This window comes from Bos grunniens, chromosome 29 (genome assembly GCF_055505025.1).
Source record: "Bos grunniens cultivar Pamir isolate PY7600 chromosome 29, Bosgru_T2T1.0, whole genome shotgun sequence".
NCBI classification, from domain to species: Eukaryota; Metazoa; Chordata; class Mammalia; order Artiodactyla; family Bovidae; genus Bos; species Bos grunniens.
In genome coordinates this window covers 21,904,561-21,931,569 of record NC_141193.1, presented here as the reverse complement: position 1 = coordinate 21,931,569, position 27,009 = coordinate 21,904,561, and the positions used below count along the sequence as shown (strand labels likewise).

The 27,009-nt window shown below is 41.1% G+C and overlaps 2 protein-coding genes across 2 annotated transcripts; one reads left to right on the top strand and one right to left on the bottom strand.

Annotated features, from left to right (window-relative positions):
- Positions 1 to 1,558: 1,558 nt before the first annotated feature.
- On the bottom strand, positions 1,559 to 4,002 carry PATE2 (prostate and testis expressed 2). The gene is made up of 4 exons (XM_086385480.1): positions 3,895 to 4,002; positions 3,729 to 3,752; positions 3,134 to 3,262; positions 1,559 to 2,788 (listed from the first exon to the last, which is right to left on the bottom strand). The coding sequence occupies exons 1-4, from the start codon at positions 3,998 to 4,000 to the stop codon at positions 2,652 to 2,654; spliced, it is 396 nt and encodes a 131-aa protein (XP_086241606.1). The 5' UTR covers positions 4,001 to 4,002; the 3' UTR covers positions 1,559 to 2,651.
- A 5,785-nt stretch (positions 4,003 to 9,787) lies between these two features.
- PATE3 (prostate and testis expressed 3) lies at positions 9,788 to 12,276 on the top strand. Its single transcript, XM_086385721.1, has 3 exons — positions 9,788 to 9,836; positions 11,455 to 11,577; positions 11,995 to 12,276. The coding sequence occupies exons 1-3, from the start codon at positions 9,788 to 9,790 to the stop codon at positions 12,135 to 12,137; spliced, it is 315 nt and encodes a 104-aa protein (XP_086241847.1). The 3' UTR covers positions 12,138 to 12,276.
- The last annotated feature ends 14,733 nt before the right edge of the window (positions 12,277 to 27,009 follow it).

Below are 27,009 nucleotides of genomic sequence, written 5' to 3'. Positions count from 1 at the left end.
TTTTGTCTAAACATTGATTCACAAATATTTTTTAAAGTCTATTTTGAAACCCAATAGAAAACAATGATCTCTCTCTTTCTTTTTTTCTTTTTCCTAGATTATGTCTCCCAGCCCCATAATTCAACAGGTGAGAGAGCCTATATAAAGTCAGAAATAAAGATATGCTGTTTCCCTTAATGTCCATCCACAGATGAATGGACAAAGAAGATGCAGTACATATGTACAATGGAATATTACTCAGCCATTAAAAGGAAGGAAAGAATGCCATTTGCAGCAACATGGATGTGCCTAGAGATTACCATACTAAGTGAAGTAAGTCAGACAGAAAAAGCAAGCACCGTATGATACCACTTGTACGTAGAATCTAAAATATGACACAGATGAACATATCTGTGAAACAGACTCACAGACATATGAAACAGGCTGTGATTAACAATGGGGGTGAGGTATAGGGGACGGAAGGGTTGAGCGTTTGGAGTCAGCAGAAGCAAACTATTATATTTAGGACGGATAAACAACAAGGACCTACTATATAGCAAAGGGAACTATATTCAATATCCTGTGATAAACATATGGAAAAGAATATATGTATATGTATAACTGAATCCCTTAGCTGTAATTTCTCACTGTAAATCAAATATACTTCAATAAAAATTTTTTAAAATATGTGTTTCCTTAACTCAAAATATCCCTGTTTGATTGACTTTTCCAACCTGCCTGCCTATTTTTAAAAAGTTATGTACACGTCTCTCTTTACCCCAGCTTTGTATGGATAAAATCCCAAATGAGAATATCTCAGGAAGGATTATATTTTCAGACACAGGCAAAGGCAGAGACTACACCAGACTATTCAAGTAGAGGGGTGATCGGTTTATTGTAAGAATCTCATGTGGCATAATAAGGGAGAAAATTGATCATGGAAATCCAGGACCAAGAACTGCAGTATGCGTCATTCACAGGGAGAGAAATGCTGGGGTTACTTTATACCCGAGGAGGTTTCGCCACCTTGGCCACAGGTGTGCAGTTCCACCACCAATGCTGTGTGGTCTCTCTCTGCCTATCTGTTTTATTATATTAGGGAGGGAGGGATGGAAAAATGGAGAGAGGTGGAGGGAGGGGGAGGGAGGGGGAGGTGGGGAGGGAAAGGGGAGGAGGCAGGGAGGGGGCGGGGGAGGGATCTGCATCTCTTCCCACCACTGTTGTTGTTGTTCAGTTGCTCAGTCATGTCCCACTCTTTGCGACCCCAAGGTCTGCAGCACTCCAGGCTTCCCTGTCCATCTCCAACTCCTGGAACATGCTCAGATTCATTTCCATCAAGTCAGCGATGCCATCCAATCATCTCACCCTCTGTCGCCCCCTTCTCCTCTTGCCCTCAATCTTTCCCAGCATCAGGGTCTTTTCCAATGAGTGGCTATTTATATCAGGCGGTCAAGTATTGGAGCTTCAGCTTCAGCCCCTCCAGTGAATATTGAGGGTTGATTTCCTGTAGGGCTGACTGTCTTGATCTCCCACCACCAGTAGCTTTCGCTGTATCACTCCTTCTGCTTACTCATAACTGCATCTTACATACGGCTCTCTGTAACTAGAACACTACTGCATGGAGTCGCTATACGTTCCATTATCTTCACCTGCTTTATTATCAACATTTTTGTCTCACATTTTTATGAGAAGAAACAGATTAGCCATTCTGGCACAAGGTCTCCATTTCCAATTCAATCACTTGGTTCAACCAAGTGGTCAGAGAGGGTGATGGCAGCTCCACCCACAACGAACTGTTTCTTGAATCTTAATTTCCACAAACTGAAATGCCCCTAAAATAGTTCTTGAAGCCTCATTCCTATGTTTGTCCAGTTTTTTCTTGGCCTGAGATTCCCCCTAAGAGGTCTACAAGAGAAAGATGTGGCTCATGTTGCCAGCAGATTAGAAAAGTCGAGTTAGTCTTCTCGTATTGCCATAACCCAGGGACACAAGGAGAGTGCCAGGGCTAATCCAGAGAATCCTAGCCCAGAGCAGTGAGTATGAATGAGGATAAAGTGTGGTTGCAGAATTCCCAGTACTGGTTTGGGATGATTTTGACACAAGTCTTTGCATTTCCATTCAGAATGGGATAAATAAAACAGACATTTATGTGATTAAAATAAGATTTGATACTACTACATTACCTAAAGTTGGCTTCTCAGGTGGCTCAGACTGTAAAGAATCTGCCTGCCAATGCAGGAGACCCAGGTTCGATCCTTGGGTTGAAAAGGTCCCCTGGAGAAGGGAATGTCAACCCAGTACAGTATTCTTGCCTGGAGAATTCCATGGACAGAGAAACCTGGTGAGCTACTGTCCATAGGGTCACAAAGAGGCAGACGTGACTGAGTGACTAACACTTTGCTTTTCCATATAGGACATAATGAATAACCAACTGAAATCTCAACAATATCCATGGCAGTACCATCATAAAAAACCCAAAACCTTGTAAATAGGGATTTGCAAAAATTCTGTCTGGGGCTCCATCATTAATGATGACTCCTCTTTTAACTACCTGCTGATTTTCTCACTCCCTGCCACTGGTTAGAAGAGGAGAACAAAATATAGGTTTGGCAAAAAAACATAAAGGGGATAGTGAGTTGAAGAATAATCAAAACTCCAGAAGAGATGCAGAACTAAACACCTTCGGGGAGATTGCAGTAGCTTTTATGTTTGCAACAGATGAGCTCTGTTCTCTTCTCAAAACTTAAGAAGTTGATGTCCTCACAGTTGGCCTTACACGACAGTTTTGAATAAAAATACATACTCCGCCCTGAGGATGTGAAAGAAAGGAAATACAACTATGATGACTCTGTTTTCTCCTACCATATTCCTAGGAATCACCTTTCTTCAGACCGTCACTGACTTTTCTCTAGACCCTAGTGAGCTAAGACGGAGTCTATTAATTACTGACCCAGAGAAGGGATTTTATTTTCTAACTTAGAGGGGGACATTCACCTCTCCTTCACTCAATACTGTCTTAAAGAAAAGTCCAGCTTTGCAGGACCATCCCATCCTTACCCATAGACTCACCCATGTGTCCTAATGATGAAAGGAGGCGACTGCCTCTAAGTGGGGGAGAGGCGGTTACTTCTCAGTTACTCTATGCCCACACTACCTTTTCTGGTAAGGATGTAGATGTTTTCAACAGCACATGTCTGTTTGTACTTCAGGCTGCAGGACCTCATGGCTTCATAGCATATCCCGAGATGATATTTTTTACATTTGTAACACATCATTGAAGGCTCTGCCAGACACAGAAAGAGGTGCTTATAGGATGTGGTTTTATGGTGAAGGTTCTCCAGGTGGGGGGCTTCCCAACAGGAACTTACCACCGCCCAGTGCTCCCCACCTTTTCTTGGGACCCTGACTCCTTTGATAATCTTGTGAAAGCAAACTTGTACAGACAGGTTTAAATCCAACCCTGAATGTAATCTCAAGAGGTCAGAGTTCCCCTAAAAATTTATCTCTGGTCCCCAAGTAATGAGCCCCTTATCTAGCCTGATGATTTTGCTCAGTAATGGAGAAAAGGAAGCAAAGACAGGGATTTTAGCTCCCTAACTTCACGAAATGGACTAAATTGGTAAGATCAAACTCCTAGGATTTTACAGGAAGAATGGATTACAGCTTTCTCGAAAGAGGGAGGGAGAGGTACTCCTAAAGTGTCACCAATAACCTTTTTACCGAGGACTTTAGACTAGCCATGGTCGTACCTTTCATGTGTTCATAAAATTCACCTGTGAAAAGAGAAGTTTTTCTTATCATAGCTGCATATGCATCTGCCAAAGCCCCAAGAGCCAATTCTGGAAGTTTCCCCTCCCCTAGCGCCTTCCTTTCTCTTAACCAGCAACCAGCCCTCCCTTTGCCTCCAGGACTCACCCTTACTCATGCAGACTACAATGACAATGCGCAGCAGAAACAGAACAGACATCCTGGGACTTTGGTCGTGTGCAGTTGCCTGTGGAAGGCCCTGGTTGATCTCCATCCGTGTTCTGTCCTTGGGCTATTCTTCTAAATCATATAATCATAAAATTAGTATCTCAGTGTTCCCAGAAAGAACCAAAGCACCAACTCCAGTCCAGTGCCCATAAACCATCTATTGTAAAATTCTCCTCTATAGCTAAGCCTTGTGCTCTGCAAGGGAAGACAAGTCTCTTTGCCACATTTTAACCTTTTAAGACAGGGTTTGGATACTTTTGTTCCTTTTAGCTCTTTTTGATAATCTCAGAATAATCAGATTTGTCATTGTCTCACTTAGACTGAGGCGTGTGCTTCAGTCATATCCAACTCTTTGTCGCCCTGTGGACTGTAGCCCACCAGGCTCCTCTGCCCATTGGATTCTCCAGGCAAGAATACTGGAGTGGGTCGCCGTGCCCTCCTCCAGGGGATCTTCCTGACATAGGGATCGAACCCCACGTCTCTTTTGTCTCCTGCATTGGCAGTCGGGTTCTTTACCACTAGTGCCACCTGGGAAGCCCTAGACTGAGGCACCAGGAATTAAATCCAGGATTTCAAGTATGGTCTGAATGTGAGGGAAACACCAAAGTGTCCCTGCTGTGGTGTAGCAAAGGGAAGTTTCAGGAGAAGGAGAGATGTGCCTACTTTGACTTCAGGTGTTATTAATTGATGTCTTTTTAAAAAGTAAATATTTTCTACACACATACCAAATGGCTGCTGCTGCTGCGAAGTCGCTTCAGTCGTGTCTGACTCTGTGCAACCCCATAGATGGCAGCCCACCAGGCTCCCCCGTCCCTGCGATTCTCCAGGCAAGAACACTGGAGTGGGTTGCCATTTCCTTCTCCGATGCATGAAAGTGAAAAGTAAAAGTGAAGTTGCTTAGTCGTGTCCGACTCTTAACGACCCCATGGACTGCAGCCTACCAGGCTCCTCCATCCATGGGATTTTCCAGGCAAAAGTACTGGAGTAGGGTGCCATTGCCTTCTCCGAATGGCAGTATTATAAAAAGAGAAGATACCAAGCAAATCAGGCCACAAATCTGCAGCATCACGAAGGTTAGTGCCTAGTTAAGGTGAACACAAGTACATCAGCCACAGTTGACCTGGAGACCTAGATAAAGGACATTCAAATTTGACTGCATGACCAGGGAAGGTGTCCCTGAAGAAAGGATACTTGTGCAGGACTCTGAAAGCTGCTGCTGCTGCTAAGTCACTTCAGTTGTGTCTGACTCTGTGCAACCCCATAGACGGCAGCCCACCAGGCTCCCCTGTCCCTGGGATTCTCCAGGCAGGAACACTGGAGTGGGTTGCCATTTCCTCCTCCAATGCATGAAAGTGAAAAGTGAAAGTGAAGTTGCTTAGTCATATCCAACTCTTAACGACCCCATGGACTGCAGCCTACCAGGCTCCTCCATCCATGGGATATTCCAGGCAAGAGTACTGGAGTGGGGTGCTATCTAGTGATGTGCTATTAATAGCTAGAATAAGTGAATAGGGTTGATGTTGTTGTTGTTCAGTCACTGGTCTTGTCTGACTCTTTATGACCCCATGAACTGCAGCACACCAGGCCTCCCTTCATTATCTCCCAGAATTTTCTCAAACTCATGTCCATTGAGTCAGTGATGCCATATACCCATCCCATCCTCTGTGGTCCCCTTCTCCTCCTGCCCTCAATCTTTCCCACCATCAGGGTCTTTTCCAATAAGTCAACTCTTTGCATCAAGTGGCCAAAGTATTGGAGCTTCAGCTTCAGCATCAGTCCTTCCAATGAATATTCAGGGTTGATTTCCTTTAGGATTGACTGATTTGATCTCCTTGCAGTCCAAGGGACTCTCAAGAGTCTTCTCCAGCACCACAATAGGGTGGTGAATAAGGACAGGCACCCAAAGGCACAGCAAATGTCAAAGTGCAGAGATATCAAGCAACCTGCCACATGGGGATGAGAGCTGGTCATGTGGTTCTAGAGACATGGGTGAGCAAGAAACTCAGAGAGATGCATCTTGCTGGAGGTGATGGCAGGTAAGTGGAGAGAGGGGCTGCAGGGGACGATGTTCAGTGCTTGCTACTGAGATTACTTAGTCCCATGCACATAAAGTGGGATTTCTTGCTCACTATTACAGTTGCAAGATGTCAATGAAAAGCATCATTTTTCCCAGGACTGGAAAAGACGTTAAAGTACCACTCTTCTGTACCGATACTGAATTCTAGAAAGGACATCTTCCTTTATCCCAGGCTCAAGTTTGGTACACATGTGGGTTCAGATCCTGGCTCTGCTGCTTGCCAGTATTGTGACTCTGGGTATGTTACCAACGTTGAGAATGAATTTTCATCATAAGATTGGTGTTAGTAGTATATTCAAGTCTGCGTGGAGGCCTTGGAAACTATCAAACATAAATCCCTTGTGCAGGGCTTAAAACTTCAGGAGCTGCCGAGGTCCAGCCCCGGCTGATCCAGGGTATTCCAAGGAGAGACGGCCTAGGCGACTATTTATATGTTAATTAGAGATATAAGAGTAATAGAGTAAGGATAGCTCAGTAGGAAAATTCAGTGGAGAAAAGAGGCTGAGTAGCTTGGTTTATGCGGGAGACCAATAAAACTTCAAGACAAGAAGTTTGCACCACTTACATAGGCCGCAGGCGTCCTTCCATTCTCCCGAAGGAGAGGAGACACTGAGGCCTCCCCGGTCGGATCTTAGAAGCCCAGGCATAATTAGTAAGCATGGTGGGTTCCGTGCTCCAGATGGAGACTCAGCTGGAAGTTAAAGGGAAGAATGACATGGGGAGACCAAGCTTTGGTGAGCAAGGCCCGTAGCTTTATTTTCAAAAGGGGCTTATATACCCTAAGTTACAGATAGAGGATAATAGGGGATGCAAAGTCAGCAGTTTTTGATCCTTATCAAAAACCAGGGTTTCTTTCCTGCAAATTTATTGTATACAAATGGTTTAGGTGATTTACATCATCTTCTGGCCAGAAGGCCTATTAACATTTTATGACTCTTGACAAGGACTTATCAACAAAGACTTATTTTCTCTAAGAGTAATTATTTTAAGGTTTGGCGCCATCTTCCGAAGACAAAATTGCATTCCTATAGGGCGGATGTGTAATGGGTTTACAACAAAGGAAAGAATTTATTACCTTAAGGGTCTAAAGTTACTAACACCAAGGCCACTACTTATTTTTTCTACATACCAACTATTAATTAATACATATTCAAGGATACAATTCAGGGGATGTGAAAACTTGGCAACAAACATTGGCTCATCAATGAAATCCCTTACTAGTCTTATTCTGACAGTTTCTAACTCTCTGAGAGGCTCTAAGCTATTTGAATATCTTAAGCTTCCCGTGCCTCTCGAGGCTGGGAGACTGTAAACAATCTGCATAGCTGTAGGAGTCCGGGTAAATTTGTCAGGCGAGTTAGAGAGCCATCTGAGGGGTTTGGATTTAAACACTCCTAATTGCCCAGGAACTTTATTAATCAGAGCTGTAAGTTAACTCTTTGACAGAGAGAGCGAGATGGTGGTGGGGGACAGCCCCCAGTAAAGTCAGAGGTGAGAGCACAAAGCAATAAAGTAGGCAGACTCTGGTTTTTTGGGGGGTAGATGCTCGAGAATATCTGGGGGGACTCCTGAGGCTCGATCCCACCTTTGCGTATGTTGAGGCTCCTTCCTCATGACCTTTGTCACGAGTGGAATGCCTCACCGGCTCCCGGCAAGGAGCAGTCTGGGTCCTTTTGCTAGGGTAGGTGTCAGAAACTTCAGTCAAAAGGAGCCACGTGTGGGAAAGGGCACCTGGCCAGGAAAGCTGGTGATGGAGTAGCTGTGGCTGTGGTTTTGGCATCCAAGGGTCAAGAGCTGTGAAGATGATAATTGGGAGCATCATGTCATATGTTGTTTCATCAAGGCTTCCCTTGGGCTTTGGGTGTTGGAAAAGATGGAAAGACTGACAGCTTCTTCTGGAATGAACTTTGGAGACACCATCAGTTTCAGAACAAACTGATTAATTTGCTTTGGGTGGGTTAGCAGCTGGGAACTAATTGAGTTCTGAGTCATTGAAGACTGCATGAGAACTGGGTCTGTTCTCACAGCTCGAGCTTGAGGTCACCCACGTGCTGATGATGCCCAGTTTTACATCTCTACCTCTGACCTCTATTTTGAGTTCCAGATTCACATCTACAAATATCCATTCTACTTTAGATACCACAGTACATTGTTTCCAAGAGAAAATTTGATGGGTGAGGGACGAGAAGTAAGATCAGAGAACCTAGTGCGTGGGTGGCATTGCAAAATTCTACAGTCCTAACTGGAAATAGGAAAGAGGTTCCAAACTCAGTGGGGCTTTCAGAAAATGTCTGCCAGAGGGCACCTTGAAGGCAGTAGCATAGAAATTGGGCAAGCCCTCTGTGGTTTAGCCTAGAATTTCTTCTTCCTTTGCTTTAATTCTAGAGTCACTCTCTTTAAAGACAGAGAAGAGGAAACAGGTGGCACACAAAGGCTCAGAAGCTTGCCTTCTTGATAAGCCTTTGGAAACTCTTGAAAAGTGCTATCCCAGTTTCTCACATCTTCTTCTGAAAGATAGAAGATAGAAAACCGGATTCATAGACTTCACAAAGTTGACTTCGATTCTAGAATCAATTGTTTTCAAAGGAACAGACTCATGTTAAAGGCCTATGGTTCTCTTAGGCAGAGATGGACTCAACACTGTGCTCATTTAAAAGAAACATCATAAATTTCATGGCACTTGAGCTAAGGCTTGATTTCACCCAGTTGTTACCTGTCCTCTAAAAATGTCATACTTGAGACATTTTGAAGGACATACCGTTCCTACAGCTAAAGAACATGTCATTAAATGAGTTCACGATAGCAGATTCCTATTATCTCTAGCCAAAGTACCATATGTTCACTGATGGGTCAGTGAACTGTCAGAGACTGACAGTGCCTGAACCAGTCATAGTTTTCAGTGGTTTACCCATGGTGAACCTCACCTGAGTTAATTTTTGTAGAGACAGATCCCTAAAGCATCTGGGCCAAACTGGCCAGATACACAATATAAATTCTCAAAAGATCAAGCCATGTGATAATCCTAGAGACGATTTCACAGCCCTACAAAGTAAATGTCTCCTGGCCTTGGGAAACAGATTTCTGGTAAAATGAGAGAGTTCTGGGCTGAGCATCAGAAGTTCTAATTGGAAGGCCCAGCTTAGTCATGGATGATCCCATCTTTTCACTTCCTTCACTCTTCTTTTGCTCACCCATAAGACGTGCAGCTAGGTGAGCTTTTTTTTGATCTTATTTGTTGCCCTGCTCTCATACACGAAACTGTGCTTGGCCTATAAAAGTGCTCAATGAATATTAGTCGAATGTATGAACAAACCTCCAAGAGGCATTCAATCAAAATGGTTAAAGGTATGGCTTCTGGAACTAGAAGACCTTGCTCTGAATCCTGGCACTATAAGTCACTAGATATGTGATCTTGGGAAAGATACTGGACCTCACCAGGCCTTAGCTTCCTTCTCTGTGAAATTAGAATAAGAATAATAACTACATTAATAATAATTACTGTGATGAATAGTATATATATATACAAAAAAAAAGTTAACTTCATGTAAATGCCAACATTTTTTAACTACTATCCTCTGTGATAGGCAGAGAAAGCAAGAAACTGCAGCGCCCAGAGATGACTGTGGGCCTGGTTCCCCTCAGGCATGAATAATCCCTGCCCTGTGATGAAGGGCAAGGTTTCCTCTTGTAGCCTACAGGCCTGTGTGTGCTGCCCCTGGCTTCTTTTCTTCCTGTGCGAGGGACTTCTCTGTCAAGATGGGCAGACACTTCTTGTTGCTTTTATTCCTCCTCGGCTGCCCCTTGGGTGAGTCAAGAGACTTGAGAATCGGGCTCCAGAGCCAGGATCGAGGGGGCTCCCTGGGACACTCCGTATGTGTGGGTGGTGTCCAGGCTGGGCTGAGTCTTGACTACATTTATATGGGAGGGGAAGCCAGCCTTTAGAGTGCTCCCTGGGCCTCTGTGCCAACTTGTCTGACCTTTATAACATTCTACCATTCCCCACCAAGGGCTCAAGCCTCTATGGCTGCCCCTCTAGTGCTCCCCTACCAATCTGTCCCTACCATTCCCCATAATCAAAACTCTTAGCAAGATATCCTTCAGTACATTCTTCCCATATATAAATCTGTGCCCTATTTGCTGATGGAGCTGGTCAGTCTGCAGTGAATAATTTCATAGTTGGCTTTAGTGACATCAAGGGTTTTGATACCCTTACCAGGGATTTTTATATTCAAACAAGTGATTGTAGTAAAGAAAATACTGGATGCACTGGGATCAGACAGGTTAAAAAATAATTCAGTCACTGTCTTAAATTCTCTGGTTGCTCATCTGGGAAATGGGGAAATACTTAGTTACAAGGCTTTTGTGAGCATTAAATCAGATAATAAGGAAAGAGAACATGGCCCAAACGAGATGCTCAAGAAATGATACTTTCTCTTATAGGTGTATTAAGGAGCATTTTTTAAAATTAAACTTTATTTCAATCAGTTCACCCCACAGTACCACATAAAGTGGCACTGACTACGGTATATGATTCAGGAGGCTTTCACATAGATTCAGTTTGAAGTTCAAAACAGACTATATCGCCTAACCATATCTAAGTGATGAATATCAGAAATCCCATCAGAGTAATGGGTCAAACACTTTAAAGCATTCAGCCTTATTATCCCACTCTATCTACATTGCTGCCAAGTAAGCCAGGTTAGCATTAACAGAATCATCTTTAAGCTGGAAAATCCATGCCACAGAGGCTAAATCTTTGCTCAAAGTTACCAGGTTAAAGGGGCTTCCCTGGTGGCTCAGATGGTAAAGAATCCGCCTTCAGTTCAATCCCAGGGTTGGGGAGATCCCCTGGAAAAGGGAATGGCTACCCACTCCAGTTTTCTTGCCTGGAGAATTCCATGGACAGAGGAGACTGGAGAGCAGTCCATGGGGTCACAAAAGAGTAGACACTTCACTTTTACCAGGTTAAAAGGGCTAAATTGGGGGTCAGAATCCTTTTGCTCTCACAATGACATTTTTCCGGATGTGGAGTTGGTGAGAGCTCAAACTGCTCACTCCCTGATCCCAAACACCCGCAAGCCCACTCCCAGGTCTAGATAGGTCTGCTGCTAGGCTGCTGCTAAATCGCTTCAGTCGTGTCTGACTCTGTATGACCCCATAGACGGCAGCCCACCAGGCTCACCTGTCCCTGCGATTCTCCAGGCACGAACACTGGAGTGGGTTGCCATTTCCTTCTCCAATGCATGAAAGTGAAAAATGAAAGTGAAGTCGCTCAGTCGTGTCCGACTCTTAGCGACCTCATGGACTGCAGCCCACCAGGCTCCTCCGTCCATGGGATTTTCCAGGCAAGAGTGCTGGAGTGGGGTGCCATTTCTTCTAAGTCTCTGCCTCCCCTGGCCTTACACCAGCTCTGTGCTCTCCAGCAGTGACACTACTGAGATGCATAACCTGCCACCTTCGTACACAGACGGATCGCTGTAGAAGAGGCTTTGGAGTCTGTGTTGCTAAGAATTATGAGAGCTGCATGATCTTAAAGATCTTCCAGGGTAAGTTAGAGGGTCCAGGGAGGTGCTGTGAGATTCCTAGAAAATTCTTAGGAGAGCAAATATCTATCTCAGGCTAAGGTCAATTCAAGAGAGGAACCAAAGTGCCACATACCCCAGGGTACGGGACCCTGTGCATGCAGACTGAAGAGGACTTGGGGAAACGAGCCAGGAGGAAGAAACTTGAGTACAGAGGGTTGAAGTTTTCCAGGGAACTTAGGCAAATAACTCCTGCAGGGGACCCGTGATGTCTTCCTCTCCCTGCCTGAGTTCCCTTGGGAAGTACAAGATGGGAAGCCAACCCCAGACCTACCCTGATGCCCTATTAAACGTTTACAGACAGGACTAGTGCCACATGTGACTTGTCTTTAAAGAACTTAGATCGCTGGCTGATTTTTCTATGATTCCTTCTTATTACAGGTGGCACCCTCCAGTTATCGTATCTGGTGTGTCAGAGATTCTGCAGAGATCTGACATACAGTTTCCAGGGTCGAATTTATGTTCACAAATGCTGCAACTACAATTATTGTAACTTCAAAACGCTAAAATACTTCTACTCCTGAGTTGTCCCTTTAAAATGTTACCAATACTTCTCTGCCTTCACAGTTGGCCTGCCCTGGCTTTTCTGCCCTGTCTGTTCTGGAGGGACCCCAGCCCTCTCTGTAACTCAGTGGTAGCCTTGCTATTGCCTAAGCTCGGTTTCTACCTCAGTCAGAGGATTACCACCCTGAACAACAGAATTCTCCCATTACAAGGACTGGCATTTCTGTACTTCGAGAAGCTTACCCTCAGAAGCACAGTAGAAAATTTTAAAATAAGACCATTCTAGATCCTGGTGGAGTATCTTAGCTAGTGGAGGTGGACTAGAAATTCTTCAGCTGAAAATTCACAAAAGTTTTTGTCTGAAACTCACATCATGATTGTAGTTAAGCAGAAATAGCAAAAAAGCAGATGCTGGACACTTGAGATTTTCCTCTGTGGACAAAAATTATTGTCCCCAGTGGGCAGTGTCCACCTCACACTCAGTCATGATTTTCTTGGCATTTACGAAGTGTCTGTATATACAATGTTAGTAGGGGGCAGCAAATAAAGGACTTCTTGCCTCTGTGGCATTCACAGCTCACATACAGCCACTTCTAGGCCTGGCAAGATGTGTGTTCAAGATATATGACGACTCTCATTTCTTCCTCTTCCTCTTCTAGTCTTTCTCAGTTCCTTTCCTCTTTTGCCACCGCTTCCACTCTGACTCACCAGTGACCCACACCATTGCTACACAAATTCTCCTTCCTCTGAATACCCAAGTCACTTTATAAGTACTTTTTTTCCCTCTTCCTCACAAAAAAGGAATCATTTCTGTTTGTCTAATTTGTTCTAGAATGTTATAAATCACAGCAAGAACACCTGTCTTACTCATCTCTAGTTGCCTTTAGCTGGCCAGTTAGACTTCACTGGGTTTAAAAGAGCTGCCAGTAAAGCTGATGGAATTGTTCTTGTCCATTTGTTTATCGTGGCTTGTTGGTTTTTTACTTATTTTGTTGAGTGTACTGAGAATGGTAACCACTACTCCCTAGCAGACATGAACGTTCACTCCAGTGCCAACATACCATGTGTCTTCCTCAAAGAAATTATGAAAAGGACATTTCTGATTATGGGACCCTCCAGTATTCAAATACATTAACTTAAAACAACTTTTTTTTGATGGGATTCTTCCAAAACTCATTACTTACTTCAATATTCAAAATTAAAACTATTATTATATCAAAGCCTTACAAAACAGGCCTGGAAGTTTAGAAAGGGTAATCTGGTCCAACACTTGGAAATATCTGAAGGCAGACATTTTCCTGGTTTTAACAATGTCAGGATTAATTATATAAGTTTTTTTGCCCTCAGATTTATCTATGCAATATTAAGTTTCCCTTCAATTGTGCATCTAACAGCTTTAGCTCCTACTGATTATTATTAGCGAGATCCTTCATTCATTATGAGATGAATAATAATCTTCTTTTTGTAATATTTATTTTTAACTGATTGATGATTGCTTTATAATATTAGTTTGATTTCTGTCACACATCAACATGAATTAACCATAGGTATGCATATGTCCCCTCCCTCTTGAATCTCCTTCCCATTTCTGGCAATTATCTTCTTAATTGAAGTATAATTCATGTATAATAAAATGCACATATTTTAAGTATAGAGTTTGATGTGATTTGATAAGCAGATAAACCTATATAACCACCATCCCAATTAAGACATAGAACATTTTCATCATTCCTGTAAGTTTCTTCAAATAACAATCTACTCCCAGAAGTATTATTCTAACTTCCATCACCATAGAACTAATTTCATCTGTTCTTGAACTTATTATAAAGACAGTTATACAGAAAGTACTGTCTTGAGTCTAGTTTCGATCACCCACCGTAATATTTTTAAGACTCCTGTGTTTTTCACTTATACCAAAGGTTTGTTGTTTTTCTTCCATTGTGTACATACACTGGGCTTCCCTGGTGGCTCAGGCAGTAAAGAATCCACCTGCAATGTGGGAGACCTGAGTTCAGTCCCTGGGTTGGGACGATCTCCTGGAAGAGGGCATGGCAACTCACTCCAGTATTCCTGCCTGGAGAATCCCCATGGACAGAGGAGCCTGGCAGGCTATAATCTAAGGAGTCGCAAAGAGTTGGACACAATTGAGCGACTAAGCACAGCATAGCACATACATATACTACAATTTATTAAGTCAATTCTCTTATGGATGGACATGAGTTGTTTTCAGCTTTGGGCTATTGTAAGGAAATCTGCTATGAACATTCTCAGATGAGCCGTTTTTAAAATTTGTATCACATAAGAATTTTGACAGTCATATACCCTCATCTCTCTTGGGTAGGTAATTAAAAGTAAAATGTATGAGTCACAGGGTAGACATATCCATAACTTAAAAAGAAACAACCAAAATAGTTTACCAAAGTGGTGATACTAATATAGAGTCCTACCAGTACTGTATGAGAGTTCCACTTACTTTGGGTAAGAAAATAATTCATTCATGTTTCCTGCTAATAGTTTCTTGGATTAAATTGACATTTTGTCTACTCATTTGGAATTTATCCTTGCAAGAAATTGATCCAAGTTACTATATTTCCACGTGACTAGCCAATTAACCCAATAATATTTATTTGAAAGTTTGTATTTTTCTCAGCTAATTTGATATGCCTCTTTTCATTAGCACTTAACACTCTGGGTTCTCTACTCAGTTAAATTTTTCTACGCATTACCTCTACCTCACAGTATACACAAAAAGCAAATTCAAACTTTTTGGATTGTAGGTCTAAAGTGAAAAGTAAAGCAATAAAACTTCCAGAAGAAAGCATAGCATGTATTAATAACTTTGGAATAAGCTAAAGGTTACTTAAACATCACCTAAACAGCAAAACTATTTTTTAAGAATTGATAAGTTAGATTTCACTAAAATGCACAATGTTGGTTCATCAAAATGTATCATTAAGAGAGTGAAAAGAAGTTAAAGACTTGGATAAGATATTTGCAATACTGATATCCTCTATAGAATTTGTATAAAGAACACACACACACAAAAAAAGAACACAAAAAATCTTATAGCTTTCCTAGTTAAAAAAATAAATGCTAAGGGAATTCATCATGACTAGATCTGACTTGCAAGAAACACAGAAAGGAGTTAGTTAATACAAGGTGAAATAAAAATACGCTAATTAAAGACATGAAGACATATGGAAACATATAACACATTGGTACAGGTAAATATACAGTCAGAAAACTCTAATAGCATGGTTTGTTAACCACTGAACTATACTACAAAGATCAAAGGAAAAAACATTAAAATAATTTAGCTACTATCATTTGTTAATGAATGTGTATGTGTGTGTGTGCTCAGTTGTGTCTGACTCTTTGCAACCACCTGGAGTGAGTCCATGCAATTTTCCAGACAAGAATACTGGAGTGGGTTGCCATTTCCTACTCCAGGGGATCTTCCCAACCCAGGGATCGAACCCAAGTCTCTTGTGTCTCCTGCATTGGCAGGCAGATTCTTTACCACTGTGCCACCTGGGAAGCAAAATATAAAAAGAGGAAAATAATGACTTCAAAATATAAAAGGACGAAGTAAAAGGGTGAAACTTTCATTGATACTCAAAATTAAGTTGTTATCAACTTGAACTAGGTTGCTTTACCTATGAGATGTCTTATGTAAGACTCCTGGTGGAGGGGAAGTTGGAAGAACGGAGTCAAAAGGTACAACCTTCCAGTTACAAGATGAATAGCTACTAGGGATGTAATGTAATACGGGTGAAAGAGGTGGCTTAAAACTAAATATTAAAAAGAACTAAGATTATGGCATCCGGCCCCATTACTTCATGGCAAATACGGGGGGGAAGGTGGAAGAAGTGAAAGACTTCCTCTTCTTGGGCTCTAAAATCACCGTGAACGGCGACTGCAGCCATGAATCAGAAGACGTTTGCCTTTTGGCAGGAAAACTATGACAAACCTAGACAGTGTGTTGAAAAGCAGAAACATTACTCTGCTGACAAAGGTCTGTATAGTCAAGGCTATGGTCTTCCCAGTGGTCACGTACAGATGTGAGAGCTGGACTGTAAAGAAGGCGGAGGGCCGAAGAATTGATGCCTTCTAACTGCGGTGCTGGAGAAGACTTCCTGAGAATCCCTTGGACAGCAAGGAGATCAAACCAGTCAATCTTAAGAGAAATCAATCCTGAATACTCGTTGGAAGGACTGATGCTGAAGCTGAAACTCCAGTATTTTGGTCACCTGATTCGAACAGCTGACTCATTGGAAAAGTCCCTGATGCTGGGAAAGATTGAGGGCAGGAGGAAAAGAGGGCATTAGAGAATGATGAGATGGCTGGATGGCATCTTCGATGCAATGGACATGAACTTGAGCAAACTTCCAGAGATGGTGAGGGACAGAGAGGCCTGGCATGCTGCAGTTCATGGGGTCACAAAGAGTTGGACACGACTGGGCAACTGAACAACAACAACTCTATATCTTCATGCTATCCCTTCACTGTTTATTGTACAGTTTCTTTTACAATTTTCTTTCTTTTGTAATCTATGCACTGGTTTTAGATTCTTTCTTCTTTTTCATTTAGAGGAAACATTTCTTTTAAGGGAAGTTTAGTATTGCTGAATTCTTTTAGGTTTTGCTTATCTGAGAAACAGCTTCTCTCTCATTCTCTCTTAAATAATAATCTTTCTGGGTAGAGCGTGCTAGGTTGCACATTCTCCTCCGTTTGTACTTTGAATATATTATGCTGCTCCTTTCTGACCTGCATAGATCCTGCAATTGGGTGATGCCTTGTAAGGATCCCCCTGTATATAACTCTTTCTCGTGTTGTCTTTAGGATTCTCTCTTCCACTTTTGCCCGTTTCATTATGGTATGTCTTGCTATGGGTCTGTTTGCATTCATTTTGCTTTGGGACCCTCTGGACTTCAGGTGATACAGTAATAAAGAATCTGCCTGCCAGTGCAGGAGATGCAGGTTCTATCATCAGGTCAGGAAGATCCACTGGAGTAGGAAATGGCAACCCATTTCAGCATTCTTGTCTGGGAAATTCCTGAACAGAGGGGGAGCCTGGCAGGCTATCATCCAGGGGGTTGCAAAGAGTCACACAGATGGAGCATGCATGCACATGCTTCCTGTACCTGGATATATTTCCTTCTTTGGGTTTGGAAAGGTTTCAGCCATAATGTTCTGAAGTACATTTTTTACTCCTTTTTCTCTCTTCTTCTGAAAAGCCTATAATGCATGTGGATGTTGGCACCTTGTATATTATCCCATCAATCTCATATGTTGCTTCATTTTTTTTTTTCATTAGTTTTTCTGTTGTTCTGATTGGGTGATTTCCACTATTCTGTCTTTCATATCACCACATTCATGTGTTCTTCTCTGTCATTTATTCAGCTATTGATTGTTTCTAAATGTTTTTTTTTTAATCTCAGAAATGGCATTATCTATTTCTGATTGTGTCTTTGTAGTTTATAGTTTTTTTGTTAAAACTATCTGTGTTTATATCACTACTCTTTCTTAATTCAGTTAGCATTTTTATTGCTAACATTTAAAAAAATATTTATTTTATACCAGAGGAGAGTTGATTAACAATGTTGGGTTTGTTTCTGGTGTACAGCAGAGTGATTCAGTTACACACGTATATGTACCTATTATTTTTCAAATTCTTTTCCCATTTAGATTGTCACAGAGTATTGAGCAAAGTATTCCCTGTGCTATACAGTAGGTCTTTGTTGGTTATCTGTTCTAAATATAGTGGTGTGTATATGTCAGTCCCAAACTCCCAATGTGTCCCTTTCTTCCCACCCTTTCCCCTTGGTAACCGTAAGTTTGTTCATTAAGACTGTGAGTCTGTTTCTATTTTGTAAATAAGTTTGCTTGTATCTTTTTTTTTTTTAGATTTCACATATAAGTGATACATATGGTATTTGTCTTTCTCTGGCTTATTTCATTCAGTATAACAATCTTCAGGTTCATATATGTTGCTATAAATGGCATTATATCATTCTTTCTAATGGCTGATCTAATATTCCATTGAATATATGTACCACATCTTTATCCATTCATCTGTCAATAGACATTTAGGCTGCTTTCATGTCTTAGCTATTGTAAATAGCTCTACAATAAACACTGGGGTGCATGTACCTTTTGAGCCATGCAGGAGTGGGATTGCAGGGTCACATGGTCGTGCTTCCCTGGAGGGTCAGAGGTTAAAGCATCTGCCTGCAATGCGGGAGACCTGGGTTTGATCCCTGGGTTGGGAAGATCCCCTGGAGAAGGAAATGGCAACCCACTTCAGTATTCTTGCCTGGAGAATCCCATGGACAGAAAAGCCTGGTGGGCTACAGTCCATGGGGTCGCAAAGAGTCGGACATGACTGAGCGACTTCACTTTCACTTTCATGGTCCCTCTATTTTAGTTTTTTAAGGAGTCTCCGTACTGTTCTCCAAGTACCAACTTACATTCCCACCAAAAGTGTAGGAGTGTTCCCTTTTCTCCACACCCTCTCCAGCATTTATTGTTTGTAGAGTTACTGATGAAGGCCATTCCTGCTGGTGTGAGGTGATACCTCATTGTAGTCTTGATTTGCATTTCTCTAGTAATTAGTGATGTTGAACATCTTTTCATGTGCCTCTTGGCCATCTGTATAACTTCTTTGGAGAAATGTCTATTTAGCTCTTCTGCCCATTTTTGAGATTGGGTTGTTTGTTTTTTTGATATTGAGAGCAGGAACTGTAAATTTTGAAAATTAATCCCCTGTCAGCCACATGATTTGCAAATATTTTCTCCCATTCTGTAGATTGTCTTTTCATTTTGCTTATGGTTTCCTTTGCTGTGAAAAACTTTTGAGTTCAATTAGGTCCCATTTGTTTATTTTTTAAAATTTCTATTACTCTAGGAGATGGACTAAAAAATATATTGCTGAGATTTATGTCAAAGAGTGGTCTGCCAACATTTTCCTCTAACAGTTTTATAGTATATTTAAGTCTTTAATTCATTTTGAGTTTATTTTTGTGTATGATATTGAAGAATGTTCTAAAAAATTTTATTTTTTACATGTAGCTGTTCAATTTTCCCAGCACTATTTTTTATACTTTAATTAAAAAAAACTTTTTATTTTGTACTGGGTATAGCCAAGTGTTCAAACTGTAGTGCTGGAGGAGACTCTTGAGGGTCCCTTGGACTGCAAGGAGATCAACCAGTCAGTCCTAAGAGAAATCAACCCTGAATATTCATTGCAAGGATTGATGCTGAAGCTGAAGCTCCAATACTTTAGCTACCTGATGCGAAGAGTTGACTCACTGGAAAAGACCCTGATGCTGGTCAAGATTGAAGGCAGTAGGAGAAGGGGATGAACAAGGATGAGATGGTTGGATGGCATCACCTACTCAATGGACATGAGTCTGAGCAAACTCTGGGAGATAGTGAAGGACAGGGAAGCCTGGCATGCTGCAGTCCGTGGGGTCGCAAAGAGTGGGACACGACTTAGGGACTGAACAACAGCAAACAATAGCCAATTAGGAAACAATGTTGTGATAGTTTTAGGTGAACAGTAAGGGGACTCAGCCACAGATATACACGTATCCATTCTCCCCAAAACTCTCCTCCCATCCAGGTTACCACACAACACTGAGCAGAGTTCCAAGTGCTATACAGTATGTCCTTGCTGGTTATCCATTTCAAACTAGCAGTGTGTACATGTCAATCCCAAACTCCCTAACTATCCTTTCCCCCCATCCTTCCCACCAGCAACCCTAAGTTCGTTCTCTAAGTCTGCCAGCAGCATTTTAAAAATTTTTTTATTTTTTATTGGAGTATAGTTAGTTTACAATGCTCTGTTAGTTTCAGGTATACAGCAAAGTAAATCAGTTATACATATATTCACTTTTTAAGATTCTTTTCTTATATCAGTCATTACAGAGGGTTGGGCTCAAGCTGGCTGTGTTCCCTTTAAGTATGTGTTTTTTCTTCTCCTTGTAGGGCTTTTGGCCCAAAGGAGGGGCTGTGCTGCAGTAAACGAGGCTCGTGTGCTGTGTTGCCTGTGTAGGCATCCACAGCTCTGCCTGGACACAGCCCAAGGTCACCCTTTTTTCTGTTTTGGTCATCCCAGACCCAGGGCAAAGTTGTGGCTTGGAGTGAAAAGGGCCAGAGCATTCAGTAGGCTGGAACCAGGGAAAGGGGTATTATGGTTGTGGGAATTGAAGTGACTGCGCTGCTGTCAGAGGTGTGAGCTGTTTTCCTGATGCTGTTTGAGTAAGTACCAACCATGGCCAGTAGCCCCACATAGACCACACCCCAGGCTCCTAGGGTGCCTCTGTATCCCTTGATTGAATCTTTCCCCAGCCTGGCAGTTCTAGATCTTGTGTCTGCCCTAGATCCTGTGCTCACCTGTGGCACGGAGCAAGCAGGACCAGTGGATTCACCCAACTCAGATTGGTATGCATGGCCAGGTGGCAGCCACTAAGGCAAACCTCTCTCAACACTGTCTGTCAGCAAGCCAGCACCTGCACACTCCCTGGGAGTGGAGTCTAGGCTTCTCCAGCCTTTCTCTCTGTCCTAATGTTCTCCCACCAGCCAAGGGGGCTGGTTTGTTTCTATGCAGGAGTTCTGGGACTGGAACACCCAGTCTGCCTCAATCTGCTCACTCCCCACGGACAGAGTCCTCTCGTGTGGTCTTTATTTCCCTCCTAGACCCTTCCTGGGGCACAGGTCCCAACTCAATGCTGTTTTCCCCCCAGCCTACTCAGTTACACGGAAATCTTTCTTGCAGCCTTGGTTGTATAAGGGATCTTCTTCCAGTTTCCGGCTGGTTTTTCATGAGAATTGTCTCACGTGTAGATGTATTTTTGATGTGTTTATGGGACAAGGTGAAATCCAAGTTCTTACTCTGCCATTGCAATCCCCCTCCAAAATATTCTTTATTTTGAAGGAACTTTATCTAACAGTAATGTGGCTGTAATTTTACCCTTCTTATGCTTAGTGTTTGCAGGTACCTCTTTTCCTTCCCTTTTACTTTTTTCTTTAAAAAATTATTTATTTTTTACAGTAGGTCCTTGTTGGTTATCTATTTATTTATTTAGGTGTAAATTATTTTGTATTTTATTTTATTTTTTAAAGAAAATGTGTACATATGTATATAATGGAATATTACTTGGCCATACAAGAGAATGAAATAATGCCATTTGCAGCAACATGGATGGGTCTAGAGAGTATCATACTAACTAAAGCAAATCAGACAGAGTTGGACAAATATTATATGATATCACTTACATGTGAACTCTACAATATTGTATTGGTTTTGCCATACATCAACCTGAATCCGCCACGGGTGTATACATGTTCCCAATCCTGAACCTCCCCTCCCACCTCCCTCCCCATACCATCCCTCTGAGTCATCCCAGTGCACCAGCCCCAAGCTTCCTGTATCATGCATTGAACCTGTACTGACGATTCGTTTCTTATATGATATTATACATGTTTCAATGCCATTCTCCCAAATCATCCCCCCCTCCCTCTCCCACAGAGTCCAAAAGACTGTTCTATACATCTGTGTCTCTTTTGCTGTCTCGTACACAGGGTTATTGTTACCATCTTTCTAAATTCCATATATATGAGTTAGTATACCGTATTGGTGTTTTTCTTTCTGGCTTACTTCACTCTGTATAATTGGCTCCAGTTTCATCCACCTCATTAGAACTGATTCAAATGTATTCTTTTTAATGGCTGAGTAATACTCCATTGTGTATATGTACCACAGCTTTCTTATCCATTCCTCTGCTGATGGACATCTAGGTTGCTTCCATGTCCTGGCTATTATAAATAGTGCTGTGACGAACACTGGGGTACACGTGTCTCTTTCAATTCTGGTTCCTTGGTGTGTGTGCCCAGCAGTGGGATTGCTGGATCGTATGGCAGTTCTATTTCCAGTTTTTTAAGGAATCTCCACACTGTTCTCCCTAGTGGCTGTACTAGTTTGCATTCCCACCAACAGTGTAAGAGGGTTCCCTTGTCTCTACACCCTCTCCAGCATTTATTGCTTGTGGACTTTTGGATTGCAGCCATCCTGACTGGTGTGAAATGGTACCTCATTGTGGTTTTGATTTGCATTTCTCTGATAATGAGTGATGTTGAGCATCTTTTCATGTGTTTGTTAGCCATCTGTATGTCTTCTTTGGAGAAATGTCTATTTAGTTCTTTGGCCCATTTTTTGATTGGGTCATTTATTTTTCGGGAATCGAGCTGTAGGAGTTCCTTGTATATTTTTGAGATTAGTTGTTTGTCAGTTGCTTCATTTGCTTTTATTTTCTCCCATCCCGAAGGCTGTCTTTTCACCTTGCTTATAGCTTCCTTTGTTGTGCAGAAGCTTTTAATTTTAATTAGATCCCATTTGTTTATTTTTGCTTTTATTTCCAATATTCTGGGAGGTGGGTCATACAGGATCCTGCTGTGATTTATGTTGGAGAGTGTTTTGCCTATGTTCTCCTCTAAAAGTTTTATAGTTTCTGGTCTTACATTTAGATCTTTAATCCATTTTGAGTTTATTTTTGTGTATGGTGTTAGAAAGTGTTTTAGTTTCATTCTTTTACAAGTGGTTGACCAGTTTTCCCAGCACCACTTGTTAAAGAGATTGTCTTTTCTCCACTGTATATTCTTGCCTCCTTTGTCAAAGATAAGGTGTCCATAGGTGCGTGGGTTTATCTCTGGGCTTTCTATTTTGTTCCATTGATTTATATTTCTGTCTTTGTGCCAGTACCATACTGTCTTGATGACTGTGGCTTTGTAGTAGAGCCTGAAGTCAGGCAGGTTGAGTCCTCCAGTTCCATTCTTCTTTTCGTAATTTTACCCTTCTTATGCTTACTGTTTACAGGTACCTCTTTTCCTTCCCTTTTACTTTTTTCTTTAAAAAATTATTTATTTTTTACAGTAGGTCCTTGTTGGTTATCTATTTATTTAGGTGTTAATTCTTTTGTATTTTAAAATTTTTAACTGGAGGATAATTGTTTTATAATATTGTGTTAGTTTCTGCTGTACAACAATGTGAATCAGCTATAAGTACACATATACCCTCTCCCTCTTGAGCTTCCCTCCCAACCCCCTTTTACTTTTAATATATCTATTAATATTATTTATAAGTCATATAATTTATAAGGCATTTCTCATAGACAACTAGTTGGATATTGCTTTTTATCTGTTGGGACAATACATACTTTTAACTGGAGTTGTTAGATCACCAATATTTTATTATCATGGTTGGATTTAGGTCAACCATTTTTCCACTTGTTTCCTATTTGTCCCCTCTGTTTTCTGTTCCTGTATTTCTTTTCCTTTGCTACCTTCTTTTGTTAAATATTAAAACAATTTCCTTTAATTATACATTGGCATTTTTATCAATACAAATGATACTTTTTTGTAAATTTGTAAATCAATACAAATTTATTTTTTAATATTTGCCTTTTATAAATTTAGGTACAAAATACATTGACATTTTTATCAATATAAATGATAATTTTTTGTAAATTTGTAAATCAATACAAATTTATTTTTTAATATTTGCCTTTTATAAATTTAGGTAGTGAGGGTTTAATTCTAACATTCTCTCAGTTGTCTGAAATGTTATTTCATCTCAATTGTTAGAGTATAAGAATTTGTAGGTAGAACATTTTTCTCTTTCAGCACTTCTAAAATGTCATTTCATTAATTCCTGGCTTTCATCGTTTCTAATAAAAGTTGTTCATTATTTTCACTGTTTCTTTTTTAAAGATAATGATTAGCCATTTATTTGGGCTACACTTAAATTTTATCATTGTGTTTGGGTTTATAGCAGGTGGACTATAATGTACCCTGGTGAGACTTTTGTTGTTATTGCTGTTTGCTTTATTATTATTAATCCTGTTTGAGACTGAGGTTCTTGATAGATACTCTACATTGATGACTTTTGATAATTTTAGAAAATTTGGGGTCACAGCCACTTCAAAACCTGTTTTGTTTTCTCTCTCTTCTTTCCCAATTGGAATCATTTATGAGTATGTTAAATTCATGTGTTGGGTATTGACCCATATATCTATCATGCTCAGTGTGTCTTCTAACATAATAATAATAATACGTGTGTTATTACCTTTAGTGGCAGTGGTAGCAGTGACATCTCTATGTTTCATTTTGGATAGTCTGTTGATCTACATTTCCGTTTATTTAGTATTTCATTTTCTGGATCTGGAATCCTCTCAAGCTAACCAAATGACTGCTTAATTCAATTTGAATATCCATTTGGTTCTTACATTCTATTTTTCTGTCAAAATTTCTCATTTCCCCCCATATTTTCTCTCATTTAATTTATCCATAATATATATGTAAAGTCCTCACTGATAATTCCAACATCTGGATCATCTATGAATCTGCTTCGATTGGCTATTTTTTCTCTAGCTTAGCATTCGTCACTCAGCCATGTCTGACTCTTTGCAACACCATAGACTGTAGTCTGCCAGGCTCCTCTGTCCATGGAATTCTCTGGGCAAAAATACTGGAGTGGGTAGGCATCCCTTCTCCAAAGGATCTTCCCAACCCAGGGATTCAACCTGTGTCTCCTGCTTTGCAGCCAATTCTTCACTGTCTGAGCCACCAGGGAAGCCCAAATATAATGTAAGTGTCATGTAAATAGTTGAAGATGAGTGGAAAACTCAAGTTTTGTTTTTTGGAATTTTATGAAAAATTTTTTTCAAATATTTTCCGTCCTTCAGTTGAATCCATGGATATGCAGATATAAAGGGCCGGCTGTATTTTCTTCAGACTGTATTTCTCTAGCTTAACGATTACATTTTCCTGCTTCTTCACTTTCCCATAAATTTTTATTATACTCCCAGCATACTAAACAGTGATATCTACTTCCCAGAGGGAGTAAACTCTCCTATATCCAATCAATATTTGAGCAAGGTCAGGACTATGTGGAAGAGTTGGTTTCAGTTCACCACTGACTTCACATGCCTTGAGGCAGTGGGAGCTAGATCTGTGTATGGCATAATCTCCTTCATCTAACATCAGGCAGAAATGTAAAAATTCCAAACCATCACATCTGCCCAAGAGGTTGTTAAAAGAACTATGCTGGTTTCTCCTATTCAGTCATTCTTTCTATGCCGAGCCTGTTTCTCTAGGCACTTTGAAAAGCCTTGGCAGTTGTTTCCAGGGAAGAAAGTTCCTGATGGTCTTTTACCTCAAAAGCACTCATTTCTTTCCGGAATTGAGTTTCTTTTTAATTTGAACCCAGAGATTTCCAATATCATTTTAAAGTATTTGTCTTTGTATTATTTTATCCATTTTTTCTATTTATCACAGAGGGAGACATTGTTTCTAATAACTCTCCACATTTTCAGTTCAGTTCAGTTCAGTCGCTCAGTCGTGTCTGACTCTTTGCGACCCCATGAATTGCAGCATACCAGGCCTCCCTGTCCATCACCGACTCCCAGAGTTCACTCAAACTCACGTCCATCAAGTTGGTGATGCCATCCAGCCATCTCATCCTCTGTTGTCTCCTTCTCCTCCTGCCCTCAATCTTTCCCAGCATCAGAGTCTTTTCCAATGAGTCAACTCTTCGCATGAGGTGGCCAAAGTACTGGAGTTTCAGCTTTAGCATCATTCCTTCCAAAGAAATCCCAGGGCTGATCTCCTTCAGGATGGACTGGTTGGATCTCCTTGCAGTCCAAGGGACTCTCAAGACTCTTCTCCAACACCACACTTCAAAAGCATCAATTCTTCGGCGCTCAGCTTTCTTCACAGTTCAACTCACACATCCATACATGACCACTGGAAAAACCATAGCCTTGACTAGATGGACCTTTGTTGGCAAAGTAATGTCTCTGCTTTTGAATATGCTATCTAGGTTGGTCATAACTTTCCTTCCAAGGAGTAAGCATCTTTTAATTTCATGGCTGCAGTCATCATCTGCAGACCAGAGCCAAAAGTGTCATATGCATTTTTGAAATGTCTTTTACAGGGATATCTTGAATGTCCCTCATTGTTAATTTTTTGTTTGCTAGCTGTCACACATCTAAGCTTTTCTATATGTTTTTTTTCTTTTCTCAAATTGTATTTAATAGGACCAAACTCTAAATCATATAATTTAGACTGATCTTAGTTTGGTTTAAGCTCTAATTTTTTTCATACCACAAGGATTTTTATTTTCCGAACCATTTGACAGTAAGTTGATGACATGATGCCTCATTATCCTTGAATTATTTAGTGTGTGTTTTCTGAAAACAAGGACATTTTCCTTTGTAGCCACTCCACAACCATCACATAGCATTGGTACATTATTCCATCATGAAATCATAGATCTCAATCTAGGTGTTACCAATTTCCCAATAATATCATATATCAGATCAGATCAGTCGCTCAGTCGTGTCTGACTCTTTGCGACCCCATGAATCGCAGCACGCCAGGCCTCACTGTCCATCACCAACTCCCAGAGTTCACTCAGACTCACGTCCATCGAGTCAGTGATGCCATCCAGCCATCTCATCCTCTGTCATCCCCTTCTACTCTTGCCCCCAATCCCTCCCAGCATCAGAGTCTTTTCCAATGAGTCAACCAACTCTTCGCATGAGGTGGCCAAAGTACTGGAGTTTCACCTTTAGCATCATTCCTTCCAAAGAACACCCAGGGCTGATCTCCTTCAGAATGGACTGGTTGGATCTCTTTGCAGTCCAAGGGACTCTCAAGAGTCTTCTTCAACACCACAGTTGATATATATCATCTATATATATAATATCATCTATATAATATAATATCATCTATATATAATATCATACATAGAAAACGAATTCAATCCAGGATAATAATATTGTATACAGTTGTCATGTCTCTGTAGTCTCCTCTAATCTGGAAAAGTTCCAT